The sequence below is a fragment of the Branchiostoma floridae genome, chromosome 3 (genome assembly GCF_000003815.2).
Source record: "Branchiostoma floridae strain S238N-H82 chromosome 3, Bfl_VNyyK, whole genome shotgun sequence".
Classification (NCBI taxonomy): Eukaryota; Metazoa; Chordata; class Leptocardii; order Amphioxiformes; family Branchiostomatidae; genus Branchiostoma; species Branchiostoma floridae.
In genome coordinates, this window is record NC_049981.1 from 28,946,113 (window position 1) to 28,968,055 (window position 21,943).

The window sequence follows — 21,943 nt, forward strand, 5'->3', positions numbered from 1 at the left end:
ATCAGACAACTTCCTCAGAGCTTCATCACCTTCCTCAGAGAGAAGAGAAGCTCTGAGGAAGGTGTCTGATAGACACCGAAACGTAAGCAAATAAGTTTAATTTTGGTTGTGTACAAGAATTCTCCTATATTCTACCAACCTGATGAAATTATTTTCGGAATAATATGTGTATACCTTTTGATATACACTTCAATTTTTTGTTCCCGTGAACAACCCATCTGGTACTCAGGTTCAGAAATGTGACCTGTGTATTACCAGGTATGGACTTATGCTGTATATCACATACATACATACATATACAAACGCTACTGAAAACGAAACCTTCTTGACGAAGATAACAAGGGTCAGGTTCAACCTTGACAAGCTGAAAAATCAAAAGGGTATGGAAGAATTCCAGGCATTTGCCCCATTAACCATCATATAGATGCAGATAACATATGCATGAACAAATTGATAGACATGTATAGTTTCAACACAGCAGTAACTGGAACAGCGCTGCACAACAAGACCTTCAATGGTAAACGTCGCTCCATTGGGTATGACATACCTAATTTCTGTGACAAAAGGAGAGACCTGAAACCCAAGGAAAATGAACCAAGTGAGCTAAAACTGTACAGACTAGTCAAGGCAGAAAAGCAAAAGAGAGTTGGATTAAGGAGCAGTGTCGAGGCATTGAGGACAGCCTAACAAAAGAACAACGTCAAGAAATTTGCCAATGGCTTTACCAAGGACATAGGAGTTAAAGAAACAATACTAGAAACGGTTAATATACAATCCAAATACTAGGGGCAGTGGTATCACTGCCAGAGATCATCTACATGATAGCACAGACACAACAATGACACTGATACATCTGGAAAGATAAGAACATCAAGCTCAGCTCAAAGATGATGAGGTTGCGCCGCCGGTCACTTCCATATTCCTGCACGTGTCCACGTTCTGCTGTCAGTCATGCTGCAAGGATGCTATATCCTTGGACTTAGAGAGCAAAACTGGTAAATACATACAAAAAGAATACATACAGGTCACAGACATGAATTTGTGAAATGCTTCAGGAAGATTCTAGAGATCACATTTCGAGACCGCATCTCAAATGCAGAAGTGCCGAATTGAAGAATACAAAACATCGGTCCGTATGAAGATAACTTTATCCTTACAACGTAAAGGAAAGAAAACTGAAGTCGGTATGGCTAACGTTACGTGTCACGGTCATTAGGACTAGTCTAGTCATAACAATCAATGGATCGTGCAAGGAACCGTCCAGGGAGGAAGAAAGAGGAGTAGGCAACGGAAAAATGAGAGGATAATATCAGAGAATGGACAGGTCTGACACTAAGCGAACACTTAGGAAAACGGAAAACTAAGAAGGGCGGAGAAAAGGTTGCCAAATCTTCCGTACCGTACTACGTGGTGCCCCGGGGTCAAATACAAGTACATGGGGATGGATGAGATGAGAATGCGCAAAATGTAGGTTTTCTCCATTTTTGCACAGTCGGATGGATGTTGCTCAAGCCCACGTGTGTACCTCGGCTTGACTTAAGCGCATTAGCTCACAGACTGAGTCTGAGATACTCATCATAATGGTTCCCTTCTCAATTCTTTTCAGTGACAATTGACGCAATATTTGCCGTTCCTTAAAACAAACGGAAACTTAACGGGGTTTAACAGTAAATATATAGACACAGCAGGCTAGGATATCGATAGTGCTTATTACCGTTATGCATCTTTCACGAGCAGAAAAGTAGTGTGACTTTTTAAACAAGAAATCTTTTAAAAAAAGTTGTGCCTTGCCGCGTGTTAGGGATATCGTCAGGAGAAAGTAGGTCAGCACTTCAAGCCCGGCAAGGCAAAATGCTGTGCCTTGGCAAAAACACAATGCAATGACCAGGACTGTTTTTACTGTTTCTGAAAGAGCTAACCAAGAGGAGTAAAATGCTTTTTAGATGAAGCGAATATCTTGAAGGGTTGCTGAGATATGGCTCCACAAAGTTGCCAAAACCTACCCTCAGATATGGCTGGCTGCGCGATAAACGATGAAAATAAAAAAAAATACCTTTTTTGAGGGGTGATGAAAAGGTAAGTAAAGGCTGCAAAGCTTGTTTTATCTTATTTCCCCGTAATATGTACTACATAGAATCACTCCACAGAGTTCTGAACATTCATGGCATTTTATTATGCTTTTACACAGGGTCGATGTATGCAGCACCCACTGGTGTCCTTTCACACAATAATTGTCATCTTACCTTATTCTTTAAGAAATAAGTAAATTTGGGTTTAAAAGTTCACATTTTGGGTTACAGTCAATGGTGTTTTTTGCACCAGTTGAGTCGCATTGTACAAGATTAAATATCATACTTCATATACTTTTGCAATGTACACAACATTATGGTATCTTATATTACCAACAATGTCACATCTATAGAATATCAGCAATATTAATTGCCTTATAACAAGGTCAACTTGGTCAAGGTGAAAGGTAAGTGTGTGAATATGTCGCATTATTTTCATGTTGAGCCATGATGTTACACTGTATCAAGAGTACAACTTTACACTTAGATACATTTGTAATAAAATATAGAAGACAGATGTTTGTACTAATAAGAGATAAAATATCAATAGGTAGACATTGTGTAAACACTAAATTTATTAGGACAAGTTGTAAAATATGCTAAAGAAAGCAATAAACTAATAAGAAAAAATTACTAAGAAACATTTTACATACATGTAAGTTTCATGACTAAAACATGGATAAAGAAACACTGCATAGAAATTATATTGCTGGGATTGACTTGAGAAAAAATTGTTCAAAAGCACATTTTCTTCAACATGCCCCCCTCCCCCAAACACTACAAATTGTATCAAGTATTTTACCTTGAAATTCTTCATCCATAGCGTCAAAAAAGGTTCTATTTGTGCCGCTTCAGTGACATATCCTCCGTTTCTGAGGGGCACGCGGCCCAAAATTTGGCGCGTTTGGATCGCCGCAAAATTTGGCGCGCCGCCGCCCGGCCAAATCGGGGCGATCGTCGGGGAAAACAGCTCGGCGCTTCGCCTTCGTGAATGCTAGAAACTTGCCGATGACATCAAAACAGCCGGAAGTGTGGAACCACGATCCGACGCTCCGGCCTCCCCGCTTACGGCGCGCCGTTTTCACCGGCAAATTTCTGGCGTTTTAAACAATTTTCAAGCAAAAGAAACACATCACAAGAAAGAGAAACTTATATCCTTTATTTTGATGGGTAAATTTGCCTCTAGAACCGGATAGTTTTTGTACCGCGGGTGTGGGAAGATGGTAGTAAATTTACGGATCGCCGTACGGCAGGGGGTTTTCGTGGTAGCGTTGAAATACATACCTTACCACCGCCTGGGTGCTGGCCCTCAACAGACCTATGTGGAGATCTGTGTGTGCAGGCGCTACGCTCCATCCCGGAGCATGCGGACCTGAGTGAGTGAGTGAGTGAGTTGAAATACATAGTCAAACGTTCTTGAGACGTTTCGATGACGTCATTGCCTACTTATATATTCACATGCATTGCATTGGTCTAATTAGGCATTTATTTCATCTTTATGAATAGGTAATGCAAATTATTATACGAGATAATTCACTTGATTATATTTTACTCCAATGGATCTGAAATATCACCATATACGAACGCTTCATTCATTCGATGTAACCAGATTTAAGAGGCTTTCAGTACCGACCACAACTGTTATCAAATGCGTAAAGGGGAGGTATAAAGCTTGACGGGGATGTACTGTTGGTCGCCTAAGCCGTAAGTTTGTCCACGAGAAAGAGAACTGGGAAGGGCCTTTGGAAGGGCCTTTGGAAGGGCTGGGTTAACATTGTTTGAACCAACCATCCAACCATCCAACCAAGAAAATAGTGGCCACAAGGCCATGCCGCTGGCGCGGCAAGGCAAAAATCACATTGTAATATGTGAACTTGGTCTGTATGTGAAGAGTAACGCCACCCCACAGTTTGGCACGAATTGTGTGCCGATGCGTGTGTCTATAAACAGTATAACTCTTGAAATCAGGGGAGGTTCACAGCCGTGGAGTTTTTTTTTTTTTTTTTCAAAAAAGATTAGAAAAAAAAAGAAGTCTCAATCATCTCCAGACCAACCCCGCTGCTCCAATCCAGATTTCTTTTACCCCCCCCCCCCGGTCCAATCCAATTTCATTATTTTAACCTATTAAACCCAGGCAGTGAGGCTGTTCAAACCAAATTATCATTATTATTATCATTTAATGTTTTTTTCTTCTTCATGGAGCTAAGAACACCCCTTCCCCGCCTCCTTAATCGGCCTCGCCAGGGCGTACTCTCGCTCACTGGGCGCATATCCTTGTGCTGATGGTGTTAAGCACCTGTTTGCTCCGACAGGTGTAGGCGCCGCGCCGAGGCCTTTCGTTTCGGTGGTGGTCACAGGTGACCTCGGGCTGCATACCAGTCGTTGATCAGCTGGTACCCCGGAAGTACTTTGGCTGGCCTTGACATGTTGTTGGCATTCGGGAGTAGGGACAGAACAGATCGATCTTGTTAGATAGCCGTGAGACACAACTCCTATTGTGTCGTTTCAAGGAGGTTAATCTCCTTGGTCGTATCACGGCTACTTGCTGGATTGCTGTAATGCCCCTTTTTTATTTTAAAGGCATTTCCGCTTTTAATCTTTTGTCAGATCTCCTAAAACTGGACGCGTTTCTATACAGACAGAGTGTATCGATAATGGTTTGAATCACGTTTTTATGCTAAACAGTCACCCCCCCCCCCTCGGAAGTTTGTCTACTGGTGAGAAGGACAGAGTGCAGTGACATCATTTTCTTGAAGTGCAACATCATGGCAGGTAACGTTATGTTGCTACTAACTACGTTAACGTTATATGGCGAATGTAGCAATTAAAAACTTTATGACAAACTAGATACTAAATTTTTAATATGTTTAGAGAATGAAGAGGTCTTTCAATCATGATATAAGGTAACATTGACGTTTAAGAAATGGAGAATTTTCTGATGAATGAACATTCACTCATATAACGTTAAGTTTGTTATAAAATGAGAGAACTGCATCCAAACAGGACTGCCGGTGGGAAGGCTGCTGGATCTCTCATTAGAGCGGTACGTGGCAGGCTTCAGAGCCTTCCTTGCCGCATCTGCACAGAGCCACTACCAGTCCATTGCATCAAAGCTCCCAGACTCTTTCCTGTGTGAGCCGGGAGCCGACCTGCGGGTGCTTGGGATAGGGAGTGGATCAGGTGAAGATGTTGACAATATGAAGAAACTTTATCATACAGCGCTAGACGCAGGCATTAAAAACACATCCATTTATTCAACAACATTGTAGTTTAGAAAGCATACTAGAAGGTGTTGAGTCTTGCAAGGGTCACCGTAACAATTCTGTTAGAGATTTGATGTCTTATTGTTGGCAATCGTTGCGTGGCACATTAGCCATCAGTTCATTAGAATACTGTATATTAGTACCACAACGTCTTACTTTAAGTGCCTTGCATTGTTCTACTATCTAATCATCAATACTCTTATTGCTTTGTTTCCCAGGAGAGGCTGACAGAGACATTCTAAGGAAGCTTCTACTGCATCACAGCAGTGTGTACAACAGGGTCGTGGAACCTTCGGGAGAAATGATCCAAAAATACAAGGTTGTTACAGTGTTATTAAGTATATGTACTTAATTTTGTTTCAAACTTTGCTTTTTTGCATATTTTGTTGTTGTTTAAAGATTTCATTTGAATTTAAGGTATAGCCACTTTTACCTACTTTGTGCCATCTGTATCATCAAGGCACTGGTGCAAGATGACACAAGCCTCGGAGCTGTGTGCTTTGACTGGTGCCAGCAGACAGTGGAAGAGTACTTCCAGACAAAGGATGACACAAAGTTCCACCTGATTCATGCTATACATGTTTTGTACTATGTCAACGACCTTCAAGCCACCTTGCAAAACATGTGGGAACAGCTGGCAGACGGTGGTTACATGCTAGTCGGCATGGAGTCAGGTATCAAATCCATTCATGCTACATTGGTTTGCATTCTAAATTTTTTTTAGAAAAGCTTTCAATATGTACCGGCCATCTGGTAATTGCCATCATGTTTCTTCTCATATACATTTAATATCATATGCTTCGTGACCTATCAGAGGTCAATGTCTAAATTTTCATCTTTTTCTTGTCTTAGTATACCTGGAGCTGTCAATTCTTTTACAGTATCTATAATATATGCTTTCATGTGCACAGATAAAAGTGACTGGGGGAACATGGAGTACAAGCTTCAGGAGATGTTCGGCCGAGATGACCATTCAACAACGTCACTATGTACCCCTGGACAGGTCAAACAGTGCCTTGATAAGATGGGCATCGGTTATGTTACTTCAGAAGATGAAATCAATATCAACGTCACGGAGTGTTTTAAGGAGGACTCGGAGGCAGGGAGGCTGCTTCTTGACTTCCTGACACAAACACCTCACGTCTCTGGTGAGCTGGAGATGCGGGCAGCTGCCCTGCAGTATATTCAAAGTAATTCATCGGTGGTTGATGATAAGATTCTCTTCAAGTCAGTTACTGAAGTCATAGTCGCCTTCAAAAGCTGTTCTTTATAAAAGAAATGAGATGCCTATCCTATAATGAATCAACGGATTCATTTTATCTATTCATTTATATAGCCAGGGCTGCCCAACTATTAGTAGTTCTTTAACTTCAGTTTCAGTTGTTTCACAACAATGTGACTATGTACTTCAAATACATTTACCTTTAATACCATTTTTTGCACTCTAGAATTTGAGACATGGTCTCATGAATGTAACTCCAGTATGGAGAACTCAGATTCTAACACATCACATGCACCTAAACTTACATGTACAGCTATGGGTCATACAATGTATCAGAATTGGTGATTACAATCAGAGATCCCAATCAGATGGGAATCATAGATATCCTTTTAAAGTTAAAACACAGAATTCAATTCACGTCATTTAAGATCATTGGATTATTTTCACTTAATTTACAATTGGGAAACCACCATGACACATCCCTTGCATCCTGATTGTAGTTTACATCCACAGTGACTCTGGGCAGGACCTCTGCTTCCTTAACATAGATATACATGTATGTGTAAATATACGTATATACAGGCTCTAATCTCAATCCTTTCACCTTAATTCTTCATTCTTGTATCTTCTTTGCTCACTGACTCAATCCAACCTTGTCTTAAAAACAGAACTAAAGGCCTTAACCTTAAAGAAATCCAAAGTTGTATATAAAAGTACAGTCAAACCTGTCTATAGTGGCCACTCAAGGGACCGGACAAATTTGGCCACTATAGACAGGTGGCCTCTGTATAGAGGTGGCAACTTGTAGATAAAATACCCAAGGGACCGACAAAAAGTGGCCACTATGGACAGGTGGCCCCTCTGTAAAGGTGGCCCCTAATACAGGTTTGACTGTATATACAGTCAAACCTGTCTATAGTGGCCACTCAAGGGACCGGACAAATTTGGCCACTATAGACAGGTGGCCTCTGTATAGAGGTGGCAACTTGTAGATAAAATACCCAAGGGACCGACAAAAAGTGGCCACTATGGACAGGTGGCCCCTCTGTAAAGGTGGCCCCTAATACAGGTTTGACTGTAGTTGTGCAATGGATAAAATGTAACCAGAACAAGTAACACTTCTTGTGCGTATGATAGTTATGTTACAATCACATATTAGTTGGTCCATAAAAGGACAACATGTAGATTAAGTGCTGAAAGATATCTTCTGTTTATGAATATCGCAGGCTAGAAATTGCACAGATTATTACAGGGTACGTAAAAAATTTCATAAGACTCAAAACAACACACTTTCTTGTTGATAAATAAAGGACAAACACATATATTTACATAAACTACACAGTATCTTCTAAAACATGCAGACATACCCATAATATTTTATCATATCAAGTTACAAAAGTGCTGCATGATAATGTACTGTCATCCAAGATGTAAAAGGTCAAAATTAATGACTTATTTCTTACATTTTCCATGGTCCACACACGAGGTAAAACACAGCATATCAGTCTCCTACCTAGTATAGTATGTTAGTTAATCATAATTTATCACATTATCATTACTGGTACTGCAAAATTTCCTTATTGTCCTGTTGATTTGAAATTCTTCCAACTCCACTTCCTGTTGGGTGGAACTTCTCTTCCCAGAAACCATAGCAACCGTCTCCATAGCAACCCACAGCCTGTAAACATGATGCCTGTGACTATCCAGAATGCCTTTGGGTCCTGTAAACAAATACTACAACTGTAAGATACAAGCGAATGAAAAGTTGACATTCTCTATAACCATAAAATATACAATTTGTCTTGACAGTTTAGTTTCTGCCAGACCTCCTGGCTGTTCTAAAGAAGTTGTAAAAAAAATCTTGTCAAACTACAGTAGATGATTGGCAGGGGGACTGACCTTGCCTCAGAGGCAAGCAAAACTAACTCAAGTCACCAATAGCTAATAATACCCTATTTCGGCTGATTTTTGTCTCTGTGTCAGGAGGCTTTGTTTTCAGTCTGTCTATGCGTGATGGTCTTGTGTGTCAGTAATTATCCAAATACACTGTCAGTTGAGTCTTAGAAGGTGTTTGGCAAGATGGAGTCACTGCTCAAGTAAGAAAGTGACAGGAAGTATCAGACAAATCATAGCGTCAATGGAAGAGGTTACTAATTCACGGGAGGTGATGTTATTGGTCTATGATTTTGCAGTAATATATTTCACATATATATGTAATCCAAATTTTTGCAAAATATAAAATATTATGGATTACAATTAAACAAGACATATGAATAACTGACAATATATTTCACAGAGGTGTGAGACTTGAAACTTTTTCAAATGACCTAGGAGGTCTGGAAAATAAAGTGACATTTTACCTCTTCAAATGAAGACAACAGGTTCATGCCGAAGGCTGTTCCCAGCATTCCAAACAGCGCGATGGAGAATGTGCCCATAGTTAGCTGTACATTCAGTCGCATCATCACATTTCTGTGACTGTAAGAAGGAAGTCAACCATTAGTCAGAATACCAGAAGAGCACAATAAAAATTTACATGTTGTCCATGATATTTGCATGGACAGCATGTCCATACTGTATGTTTCATGCATATTGGGTAGAAAAACAGTACTGGTAAGAATAACACTGATGAGTTTTAGTTTGAACAAAACCCAGCTGGGATATGGAATGTCTTAACCCTTAAACTGCCAGAATTTCAGCCCTATAAAATGCTATCAGTGCCAGAGTTGGCCGCTGACCTCCAAAAAGAAACGCCCAAACAAGGCCAAAGTCCCTAACTTCCGGGGTCCGTGCGCTACACACGCGCAAAGCTACTACTTCGGGGGAATACGCTATCCCAGATATATCCGGGTACGGCACACAGGACGTGCATATGTGTGCAGGATATATCCGGGCTTGGCAGTATAAGGGTTAAGAATCGATTTTAAGTTTGGGTTGAAATTTTTGTCCATTCCTACAAGAAAATTTTGTCCCAGGACGGAGGGACAGACCCTTGAGATGTACAGCCCTGGTTCTCACTAACCCCCACCTGTCAAGGTTCATGAAGATGATCTGTTCCGAGTCCTCTATCAGGTCCTTGACCTCAGCGACCCTGTTGACGATGTCCTCTGCCCTTCCCAGGCAGTTCTCCAGGAGGAGCTCCATCTCATCCACATGGCTGAGATGGTCAGACTTGCTGGTAGCCCTGGCCATGAACAAAATAATGTAGTCTCTAAGCAGATCGGAAAGGATCAGACTCATTCTCAGTGTTTTACATGTGTTTGTTTATTTGTGTATGTTTGATGTTGCAACATTGGTACATCTGGTTGGAGATAGTTGTGAATGTGTCTAGATCTCTCAAGTACAATCTTTTACTAATGCATAGTGATATCTGTATAGTTATTACATATGTTAGTCTTTCCTGTTTAGTAAGTAGAATTCAAAGATTTATTTTGTATTTCTATTTTGTAGTTTTCCATACAAAAATCACTACATTTTGTTGCATCAACAAGCCTTTATATGTATCAAAATTGGTAAATGCCCTCCTCATAGCATAACTACGATACTTGCCGTCAACTATCAAAGATACAAATACTTACATGGTATTGGTGATCTTGTCAGTCAGACACATCTCTTCTATTGACTCATCATAGTCTAAGATGTCTGTCAAGACTTCTACATAGTCCTTCACATCCGTCTGGAACTCTGTCAGACTGTAGGGGCAAAAATGAGACAAATTCTTGCTAACTGTAAGTAACTTAAGAACCAAGCTTTGTACTAAGTGCATGATTGGTACTTAATGTTTGTCATACCGTTTTGTGCAGGTTTTGACAGCTAATACAACACAATACAAACTTTAAGGTTTACACAACTGGATAAGTTTTATAAATCACTTTGATGTTTCAGTTGGCATCTTCTATCTTCTGTGAGTGAACCTCAAACCCTCATCAGGGCTCGGAATACTGGGTGCATGTGCACCCAAATATTTTCTTAGGTTTATGTATGGAAAGATATCAAGTATACTAGATCTAGTATACATCATATTCTTGACATCGAAGTGTTAGAATGATAATAAAAATGTCTGTCATGTTACTTGTTTAAGAATTTGATAGCTTGTAACTAATATAAGTAAGTTTTGTTAGTAGTTTTTTTTTACATTCTACTTAAATTTAAGTGGTGCACCCAAAAACATTTTGGCGCACCCAATTTTTTAAACTGGGTGCACCAGTGCACCTAATCCCAAAAATGAATTTCGAGCCCTGCTTATCAACATTTCAAAGCACGAAAAGAAAAAAATTCAGACCTCTTCCTATACTGCAGCAGCACCCTGAGTTTGGACCTGTCCACAGACATGAAGCTAGGTTCCACCAGATCCGTCAGGACCTGCAGTATGGCCGGCTCTAACACATCCAGCTCCTGCTTCAGACTACTGATCTGAAACAACAGAAATGCCACATGTCAGGTACACTGTTGGAGCAAGAATTTGTTTTGGTGCACACCGATATAATGTGGAGTAAGGATTAACCAGCCATTAATAATAATTATTATAAATAATTCATTCTAAGAAGAGAGGACTATTATACTTTCTACTATTATATTTTCTTCCTCGCACTTTACTTCTAAACTCAAAGCTCACCCACACCCAAGTCTATATTTTTTGCTGGTGCGTAGCACCAGCTCTGAGACAGGTCAATGGATCCATGCATGGATGCATGCATGGATGCATGGATCAAGCCCTTCTTGTCTTATCCTTTGTTGGACCGCAGCAAAACACCTGTTCAAAGGGAAAGTCACACGAAAAAAATGCAATAAATGATATTTCAGCTGTCAATATTTGCATTTCATTCTTTAAAGATAATTATTGGCGAGAGAAGCGGTTAGTTCAACCAACGAATGCATGAATGCATGGATCACTCAATTTAACCAAACCCTTCTATACGCCCGATGACGTAATGGTGTCACCGTGGCTTAGGGGCCTACGGCACTGGGTGAAGGTAGCAATTTGCTTCTGCAGCCGTAAATCGTGGGTTCGATCCCCACTTATGACATTTTTTTTTCTTTGTTAGACAAATCTCAGGTAATGTTTTTTTTAATAGAAGACAGACCAATTCAGTAATTCGATGTTTAAAAACTCTTTTTTTCACGTGATTTTGTTTAACATCCAGGCTTTTTCCAAAATATGCACCAGCCAGCTTTTTTCAGAAGCTTTCTTGTTTCACATGGTCTCTCAGCACTTTTGCTTACTACACTCACCCGATAATTTAAGATGGCCTCCAAACCCTTGAACTCCAGTGGGAGATGAGCTACAGGAGAAGAGTTATCTCCCTCCAGCTGGGTCTGTAGCTCTCCCAGAAGGACCTTGTCTCTGGGCTCCTCATGGTCCAGGATATACACACAGTCAGTACTGACGATTGCCTTTATTTCCTGAAATACAATAATAGTTTCATTTATTTCTTTTCTTTCAATACCAAATAGTCGCAAATTTTTCCAATAAAAACATACATATTGGACTTAATGAAAACATACTCTGACAGAAATTCAAAGAGATGTGTCAACTTGAATACAAATGGCTTTATTGAAATAAGATTGACCTGACACCTCTTCCCTCATGTCCTCAACAAAAAGGCAGAATTGAGCTTCTCTGGAGTAAAGAAAAATTTGAACAAACCAGTACCTAGCAACTTTGTGGTGACTATAACTATAACTAAGAAAACATTTCCTAGCATTAATGCAGAATGTTACAGGACTGCATGTATCTGGGTACAAAAAAGAAGGGGTACAGACAAATACATTGAACCCGAGTGTACCTCCATCCTGATGATGATTGCCGTGTCCCTGGGCTGGAGGATGGTCTGCTGTTGGAACCGCAGGTCCCGTACCTGCAGACCTAACTCCTGGCACAAGGCTGGCTTCCTGATGTCTAAAACAACAACTTTCTGCATCAGGGTCTACTACTTGATGCAAATTAAGTTTAATAGGTTACATTCTCTAGCAAAGTAGTACAAAACTGCAGCTTTTAAATGCACTAAAAAGATAAGATTTTGCGAGACGTGTATGTAGACTCAGATATTATTCTCAATGTCACTTAAGGCTAATGTAAGGTTAAGGCACAATATAACTAATTTCAAAAACTATTTTATTCATAGCTATGGTAAATCAACATGTACAAATGATCTGACATTTACCAAATCTTTCTTGTCTTCCATCTGCACAGAATTTCACCTGAAAGAAGACAAGTGTTAAGTTGAAAAAGAAGTCCTTCCAATAAACTTAAACAGGTTCAAATTTAAAAAGTTGACATACTTTTCAAACTGACACAAAACTACAGTACTACATGACATTGTATACTTTATTATTAGTTTATATCTACTGGTATTCTTGGCCCAAGTGGTAAACTTGGAGCTGCAACAGATACATAATCCCACAAAGAGTGTTTGCTGCTGACAGCTTTTCCTACCTATATCATGCCTACATACTTTATAAAAGTATTCATTGTATCATGATCTCAGGAAATCTTTCTGCATTCATTCATCATTGTATTCATACATTGTAAGACAAGAGCAATGATAATAGAGAGTGGACTTGGATGCAACTGTGCTGCGATTGGTGTTAAAACAGGGTAATATCAATAGTTCATCATCACCTGTGGATAATACATTGGTGATTTTTGCCATTGATAGAATTATACACATGTATGTAAATGATAAGTACATGAGCCTTATAAAATACTAGTGTGTAAGCTACTGTAACGGATCCGTTATATCAATATTAGGTACTTACCGCACGGAAGATAGGAGCACTGGCTGCCAGCTTCTTATCAGGTTCTAAGCTCAGCCGTTTGGGCAGGACACCTGGAACTGAAAGGCATGGGTGAAGCTTGTATTAAACACATTATTTAAGAAGTCAGCCCAAACAAGTAGTATACAAATATATACATCATTAAATGCCACAGAAAGTTCATTTTTCTCTTTTTCCGTTCAAAATGGCCAAAGTCACCTGATGCTGCCGTGAGAGCAGTGAATATTTCCTACCTGTATCAATTATACTCCATTTGGATAAAATCACGCTTCATTCTAAAAGCTCCTTGCATTTACAGAAATGCCACAAACACTGGGTTGAAATGGACATGATACTAGGAAGATACGGCACTTGTTAATGTTGTTGTTGTTGTTGTTGTCCTCATTTAACGTCTATTATTTCGCTAGACGTGGTCTCTTGGTGCTGAGTAACACATGGTTCGCTTTAGAGTCAATAGTCTCTCTTGGTATTTAACTCTTGGTTGACTTGTTAATACGGAGGTAAAAGAATAATGTTGCTAGCGTTACCATGCCCTTGACAAAACCACCGTTGGGAATGACCAGTCTGTTTCCATCTCTGTCCGATGTCATCTCGATGATTATGTCTTAATATGGAATACACGGCGGCAGGAAAACCAACAGTTTTGGAAAAATTCCGTCTGCAGAGAAAAATAACGATGGGCGCGGCCATGATGATGATGATGCAAAGCCTTTCAATGGATTATGGGAGCAGACCATTTAAAAATAGTGGTGTGACGTTAGACAATAAAATCTGTTGAAGCTATAAAAACAACTTATATTGCTAATATCATATAATGAAAAAAACATCACTTAAATATAATCTTACCTAGGGTAGTATTTCTCTCATCTCTTACATTTTTGGGTAACAATATTTCACTTCCACCAAAAAGTGTCGTCGTCCTTAAAAGGTCAGGGGTTAGAAAGTGTGTGCATGCAACCTAATCATATCTGATGAAACCGGTGTTTTTATACAGATCTGGTCTTCCAGTCTCTGGTCTTCTGGATATACTGAAACAAGGGAAGCGGAACCTCAGTATGCTGCAGCCTCTTCTTCCAACGCTTCTTGAACAGAGAATTGTTCTCGCCAGCGGCTCTCCAAGAAGACAGGAAATCTTAAAGAGGATAGTGAGTTTACGTTTACAACATGTACATGCCAAGCCAAGAAGAAGACGGTACCAGGAAGGCCAAGCTAAAAACCTCCTTGCTCTTTGCTGACCATATGCATAACGTTGTCAAAATTCAGTAGGCAGCTAATGCTAATTCACCTTAGTCATCCGTGGTGTAACCTAACGTTATATTGTTTTAAAAATATATACAAGCAAGGAGGTTAAAAATCACCTTTTTTTAACCTCCTTGATGTCGACGGGAGACGCCTATAAGCTCTTTCACAGAGATCAGGACGCATGTGTGATGACAGGAATTCTAGGTACATGTAATATGTCAAAGGTAAAGGAAACAAAACCCATCTGGACGTTGCTATGCAAACCTAAACAATGATCAAGACAAGGACTGTTTTCTTTTTTGAGGCCTTTACCTTTGACATATTACCTTGAACTCCTGTCGCCGCACATGTGCTCTGATATCTGTGAAAGGCTAGGGGCAGACTTATGTGATTTCATGCAGCAAATTTTTTTCATCTGAAGTGATTACCAAAAGTTGTATACATCGTAGAAATAAAAAAAAACAAACATGTCATTTCTTTCCTTTATACCAATGTTCAGGGGTTGAAGTTCGAAGTTGTACCGTCCAAGTTTGAAGAAAACTTGAAGAAATCCTCCTTTGCAGGCCCCCATGAGTATGCCACAGCCACAGCAAGAGGAAAGGCTATGGAGGTGGCTGACAGACTGTACAGTCAGGTGGTGTACTATCTTACTGATCATGTTGTTACATGTAGGGGGTACAGACATTGATTAAATCACATATTAGGCAAGTGCTATGTATCCAGAGGATAGATAAGGTTAGATCAGTGGTAAACAACTTTTCTGTCTGTGTTCTGTCTGTAACAACCTTGCCCAATCGCTAGTCAGGGGTTTCCAACTGGTTGTCCCTAAAGGTGCGAGGGTTCCATAATTGTATAGGATGTGACTAAAGTGCAACCACAAACTCAAAACCACTACAAACACTCCGTTTTCTCCCTACCACAAAATTAACAAATCCCCATGAACCTGCACTTTCAGTATTCCTTTCTATTAGCTAGGTCCCAGACACATCAGCAAGATGGGCATTTCAAATGAGCCCTTTGATTCTATCATAATTGATTTTTGATTCTTAAAGAAGTTGCTTAAACCTGTCAGGTTAGAAAGTCATTTTCTAGTTACCTCACACCCACTTTTTCTTTTCACGCAGGTTAAAAAGCCAGACCTCATAATAGCTGCAGATACTGTTGTGGTAAGTTCTGCACATCTTACACAATGATGAGGGGCATAGGCAAAGACAATGATGAATGTTATACTACTATATTTTATGTTGAAAGTAAAATGATCTCTGGAATGCTGCTTCATTATTCTTCATTCATTACATGTGTGAGTAATAAACTTCCTTCTGCAAATTCCAAGTCCCTAGGAAGTGACATCATAGAGAAGCCTGCAGATGAGGAAGATGCTTTCAAGATACTGAAGAGGTAAGTTCTTGAAGTGAGCAAAAGTCAGAAGTATGATCAGTAGCGTTTGATACCAGTTTGGCTTATTAAGTTAATCAGGTCCAAGTCCAGGTTTCCGTTAGAGGTTTGAGTTCAAGTCCAGACCAGAATCCTGTCCTAATGGCATGTTTGGCTTCATTAGACCACTATTAATTATTGAGAATTAAGACTGATATGCTTGACCATTTCAGGTTGAATGCAAAAACACACGAGGTCGTCACAGGTGTTGTACTGGTTGTGCCTTCCCTCACAGGTAAGCTATCTCATTCTGTATCTGTATAATCACCATTTGGTGTAACAGACCAGCTTCACAGGCATACAGTGTGGCAGCAGCTGGTTATATTACACTGAACGAACTGTCGCACCTTTGGACATCTCTAAGCTGCACACATTGTTTAAAGCTATCTAGTGAGGATGCTCCCAATATACAGTACATCATGTACTTGGTTGCATCAAGTTTACTAAGTCCCATCTAAAGTTGCAAGCACCAACAGTAGTTTTGAACTTCAATACTTTTGTTGTTGTAATGTAGCTAATTTGTCTGTATGATAATAATGTACATGCTCATGATATACAGGTGCAGAGAAATATGACATGGTACAGTTCCATGAGTCCACAGAAGTGTGTTTTGGAGACCTGACAGATGAGATGCTGAAGGCTTATGTAGCAACAGGGGAGCCTATGTGAGCTATAAACTTAATCGTTGTTGAGTGTGATATATCTAGTGTTTGTATACTGCAATGCCCTAACGTGAGTACTAGTGAGATCTAGGCTTAAATTAATCTGACCCTGAGACCAGTAGTTATTGCATTGTAACAAAAAAATACTGAAAAATTTACTCTACAGCCTTTAAAGTTTCTTCACATTTCTAATTCCAGTGAAGTTTATTACCTTGTTCAGATATCTGGGTATGCAAATTTTCTTGTAAGTATCACTCATCCCCACATCATTGTTGTACAGGGACAAGGCAGGAGGTTACGGGATTCAGGCCATCGGTTCCAGCCTTGTGCAGGGAATCCATGGGGACTACTTTAATGTGGAAGGTTTCCCAGTCTACCACTTCTGCAAAAAGGTTTGTAAACTTTGTGTACAGTCCTTCAAAGATTATACCATTTAGCGCTAAAATAATTTGCTGCTTTGGCATTTGTTACGATAAGTAAACTCCAAGCTAAATGGACGAATATGTAGTGACAAAAGTAGTACTCTAAGAAAAAACAGGTGGTAAGACATTATGTTTTTCTACATCTGCTTGGAGACTTATAATAAGAATTTGTTTCAGTCTTGGTGGCATACTTACCTTTGTTGTTTGATCCCCCTCCCAACAGTTGGTACAATTGTACAGAGAGAGACAGCAAAGATCAGCACCACGGACAGACCAACATTCGTGACTGACTTCAAATTACAGGAACTAATTTCTATTGTCATATAGCAAGATTTCTTTTTAATTTAAGTGAAGCTATTAGTATACATAATACTGTATGCACATGTATTTTTAAGGTTTTATCCAGGAGAAAGAAAGAGCTTTATTATGGAATGAGACATTACTCAGAATTGTTGAGTTTACTCTCCCTGTTATTGTTAAGCCCTTCTGAATGGTAGGGTTTAAAAACATTTCATCAACATACACACACTATTGTTTATTGTACAGCACTTAAAACTGATAAAAAAATAAAGAAACAACTGCAAAATGATCATAGACTGAATTTACACTGTTATTCATAGTACAGCACTCCAAACAGGTCATGTCAGTTATCTTGATATCATGTTCACAAATAAACAAAGAAGTGCACTAAAGGAAAATTTATTTCCTGCCAAAGTTGTCTTGGCTGATTCTGCATAGTATCATACAACAAGGGAAGTGTTTAATTCTTTTAAGTGTTAAGATTTCTTGATACAAAAAAAAACAGAGAAAGTCTGAAAGATAATTTAAAAAGGCAAGTTGTTTGATATGGGTTTGCTCATGTCTGATCTGAGTGAGATGTCAGGGCAGAAGACGGCAGCAACAGTAGTTGGGTCCGCAGTGGTTAGCCCTCCAGGTACAGCCACCACTGAAGTAGTGGTACGCTGCAAGGCCAATCTTTCCAGCGCCAGCCTGGTGGTCAGGTGAAAGGACTGGCCGATTCTTGTACAAAGTTATGGCATCAATGCATGCTGAGGTGCTGTAGAGAGAAAAAACATCATCAGAAAAACATGCTTCTACCCACAGTGTGTAGTAGTGCAGATACAGTTCTGGTCCACAAGGCTGGCATCTGCTCACACTGAATACTTTTATCAGAACTGTAATGATTTGGGTGACACAACTACTACTTTAAAATAAAAATTTGTACCATTTAGCAAAAATAGTTGGTATAACCTCCTTTTATGTGCAAAAGGATTCAAGTTAGTAATCTATACTGGTTTTGCAGGTACATGTATGAGTAGTCTTTGAAATGACATTCCCTAAATGGTATTGCAACACAAACCTTCCCTGGTTGCCGACAGCTGCTATCATTGCTGCTCTGCGAGATGTGCACATGGCGTTGCACGTCAGACCATCCCCGTTAGATCTGCAGTCCCGACGGATGGCGAAGATGAATGATGGTTGGTTGGTGGCTGCTGTGCAGATGCTCTGTGCCATTTCATCATAGTAGTTATAGTAGTCTGTGCCTGATGGAGGAAATATAGAGGAAATATGGAAGGTACTGAAATTAAAGAGTTACAATATTCCTTGAGATAGAGAAAGAACACGGCCAATGTGTGATAAGTATACCACTTAAGCATGATTTCTATTGTCTTTTTTTTTCCTTGTTAAAATGTTACAATGCCATTGATTAAAATAGAGCACCCTGTTTACCGACAAAAACACATGTACTAGAACTGCTGTTGCTACTCCTGTCTGCTATAGCCTATGCCTATCTGCAGTACCAAAAATAGCACATTTAAATGTTGTAGTTTGGAGAGATGCAATATACTACAAAAATATGACTATATATTTCAGGGTATGGATTGCAGTCTAGCATATACGGCAAATCTACTGGTAAAGATCTTGATCAGGGTTTCTGTCTACAAACATTGCACTCAAGGTACCCGCTGGTACAATCAGCAATTCTACCAGTAGAGATCCCTCAACTGGTGATCTCTATCAGTAGAATTGCTGACTCTGCCAGATTGCAATCTCTACCCTAACATGTATAGGGTACATGTATGTGAAACTTACTTGATTGATTCACTGATCCAGGTAGTCCAGGGGGCCCCTCTGGTCCAGGAGGACCCTAGAAACATTTGTGATTTAGTAGCTTAAGTATTCATTTCAGCAAAAATTAATATTTGCTTTCAATAATTATTTCTTTCATACAAAAGTTTTAGCTTTTTTTAGTTTTAGGGGTGCAGGTTGTTGACAGTATATAATACTATGCATCGTTCAACTTCTTTCCCTAAAGTTTTTGAGCAGTTGGAAATTTTGGAGCGCTGCGAATACACTTTACTTACCGGTAAGCCACAACTACCATTGTCGTGGCAACATCCGGGTGGACCCTGTGCACCAGGCGTTCCATCTCTGCCATCTCTTCCGTCCCTTCCGTCTTTGCCTTCTCTACAAGGCCCAATGACTGACGGTACACCTGACACAGATTGTCTTTTGGCCCTCTTGTGGGGATCCAGGTGTGCTTCTGTGCCAGTGGTGCCAGTCTCGGATTCCTGGCAAACAACCCAAATGATGGCAAATCACTGAATGTTACAGCAGCTATTATTGTGAAGTAAGCGACATATCTAGTCCAGTCGTGCATCAACGGAACCGGGCAAATAGTCCAAAATAGTCAAGTTTCATTAGGCTGGTGCAATGAGATTTCAACCGGGCTTGGTTGGTGTCTTTTCATAGGAAGTCGCTGGAAGTCCTAAATTCGATACAGATACATTTATTTTTGTATAGGCGCACCATGAGACGCACAAACCATTGCCCATGAAAACAGTTATCACTATCGACCTCAATTTTCTTTGATTTTCAGAGCCAATCGGTTTCAAACGGCCCATATCAAATGCCTTCACTCCGAAAATCGAATGCGAAAAGCATGTCTCTGTGTACCTGCAGCCTGTGAACAAAGTTAATGGTATGGCAAGTGTCATCCTCCTACGCAGATTCGGTCCCGCGTCTTTGAACTCCGCTTTAGTTCGAATCCGAAATGAGTTTCCACGATGCGGAATCATCTCTGCACAGGAGTATGAGCAAGTGTCAACCAAACCGATAAGTACACACGGTCATGTAACGTTACATTTATATGGCACATTACAGAAGCGTGGCTAGATTTATGATAACGAAGACTGCACGATGGTCTCCTGTACCATTACCTGTGTGCACTGTGTCCAACCGGAGATCGACATGTCCTGGACTCTGATCTCCAGAGCTGCGATACGTTCACGCAAGGCGGCGACGGTCTGGTCGTTCTTGGCGTTGTACATGGTCGTCACCTGAAACATAAGGCTGACCGCGAGACCGCCCATCACGAAACCCATGGCAACTTTTAAACCATGGTGTTCCCCGCGCCGACGGCGGTCGCAATCCGGCACCTGTGCCCCCGTGACAGGCATTTTTTCGGAACTCATCTGTCAGGCTTTGCTTTGACGCTTGCTTGAGAACTTTATTTCCGTCTGAGGCTACTACGCAACTTGAAATGATGTAACGTTATATGCCTCGCGTCCAAGTAAGGAATGCTCCGATCCGTGGGGTAAGCCAAACTTTACGCGGAAGTAACTTTAAACAGTTGAATACGATGCATGAGATCTAGTTGCATGTACGTACAAAGCTCATAAACAAAGGGACATTGTGTACTGGCCACTTTCCATCCAATTTGATGTGGCAGTAATTACGCTATATACATGTATATACTAGTATACAACATAGCCTATATGTATAAATATGAATGTATAGACCACAGAAGAAAAGCCTCTTTAGGCTGATCAATCCAGGGACGTTCTAAGTAAACTCAAACTCAAAAGCTAGCTGGTATCAACAGCTAGCTTGTCATTGACAACAGAACAATTCTAAAGTTATTATTAACGTTGAAGTACATTTATAAACGCATCGGACCGTGAACAGAAAGATATCAGTGTAATAGTTGAATTGCCTCCGGAGATTACATGCAAATTAGTTCCTTATTTGGATGCGAGATGTCATATCACAGAGTACACGAAGCACCACATTTTCCGCATACAATGTACTTTAATATCATCAGACGGAAGACACGGTCGGAAAGTAAAGTGAAAATGAAAAGTGGCCGATTTTAGCTTCTCATGACATACATATAAACATACATAACCTTTATTTCAACTGGGTGGCCCTGTACATGTCGTCCCAGCCGCTCTTCCCGGTGGTGAGGGGGTACGCGGTAACGGGAAAATATGAATTATTACCAAAATTAAATGAATAAACTAAGGTTCAAACAAAAAATAGTTTTGGCCAAATTTGGCTTGACTTTGACTTGTCTTTACTTTATTTGATCATTCTCTTTCGTTAATATAACGTTATATCACCAAAGGGTAAACCCATATGTAATGGGCATTGGTCCACTATCTGAGACAGCAGATCATGAGTCCACAGCGACGCAACCGCGAAAACTTGAGATAAAAAAAAATCATGTGAACAACACGAAATTGTTTAGACGTTTTTACGGCGGCCTTCTTCAGGTTTGAATTATTCGGGGTCGAGTGACATCCGCAATTGGTCAAAAGTGCGAAGAAGTGTGTGAAATTTAAAGAGACCTTAATTAAGTGGAGGAAGACAGAATTCGGTAGTATCAATGTTGATATACAGTCAGATGGCAATATCCAAAGCTAACGTTAATCACCAATACAGATCCAGAGAAACATCCACACTACGTCGTGGCCAAGCTTACTTAACTCTTTCTCATTGAAATGTACAAATGCAGTAAACAATTTTAGGTTCTAAAAATAAATCAGCTCATTTTTCAGTCAAACCTACC

At 40.0% G+C, this 21,943-nt stretch overlaps 3 protein-coding genes across 3 annotated transcripts in view; 1 reads left to right on the forward strand and 2 right to left on the reverse strand.

The window, feature by feature from the left end:
* The window catches only part of LOC118412365 (magnesium transporter MRS2 homolog, mitochondrial-like), a 28,812-nt gene extending 14,752 nt beyond the window's left edge, over window positions 1-14,060 (reverse strand). Inside the window, 3 exon segments of the mRNA XM_035815193.1 lie at window positions 12,719-12,755; window positions 13,314-13,390; window positions 13,859-14,060. Coding sequence (XP_035671086.1) covers window positions 12,719-12,755; window positions 13,314-13,390; window positions 13,859-14,021 — 277 coding nt within the window. The 5' untranslated portion in view covers window positions 14,022-14,060.
* Window positions 14,061-14,247: 187 nt separating this feature from the next.
* On the forward strand, window positions 14,248-17,762 carry LOC118412375 (probable bifunctional dTTP/UTP pyrophosphatase/methyltransferase protein). Its single transcript, XM_035815207.1, has 8 exons — window positions 14,248-14,476; window positions 15,073-15,207; window positions 15,698-15,739; window positions 15,907-15,971; window positions 16,181-16,242; window positions 16,567-16,672; window positions 16,950-17,061; window positions 17,315-17,762. Exons 1-8 carry the CDS (start codon window positions 14,303-14,305, stop codon window positions 17,375-17,377), a joined length of 759 nt encoding a protein of 252 aa, XP_035671100.1. The 5' UTR covers window positions 14,248-14,302; the 3' UTR covers window positions 17,378-17,762.
* Window positions 17,535-19,671, reverse strand: LOC118412378. Its single transcript, XM_035815213.1, has 4 exons — window positions 19,458-19,671; window positions 19,186-19,240; window positions 18,452-18,635; window positions 17,535-18,148 (listed from the first exon to the last, which is right to left on the reverse strand). The coding sequence occupies exons 3-4, from the start codon at window positions 18,604-18,606 to the stop codon at window positions 17,971-17,973; spliced, it is 333 nt and encodes a 110-aa protein (XP_035671106.1). The 5' UTR covers window positions 18,607-18,635; window positions 19,186-19,240; window positions 19,458-19,671; the 3' UTR covers window positions 17,535-17,970.
* Between the last annotated feature and the right edge of the window lie 2,272 nt (window positions 19,672-21,943).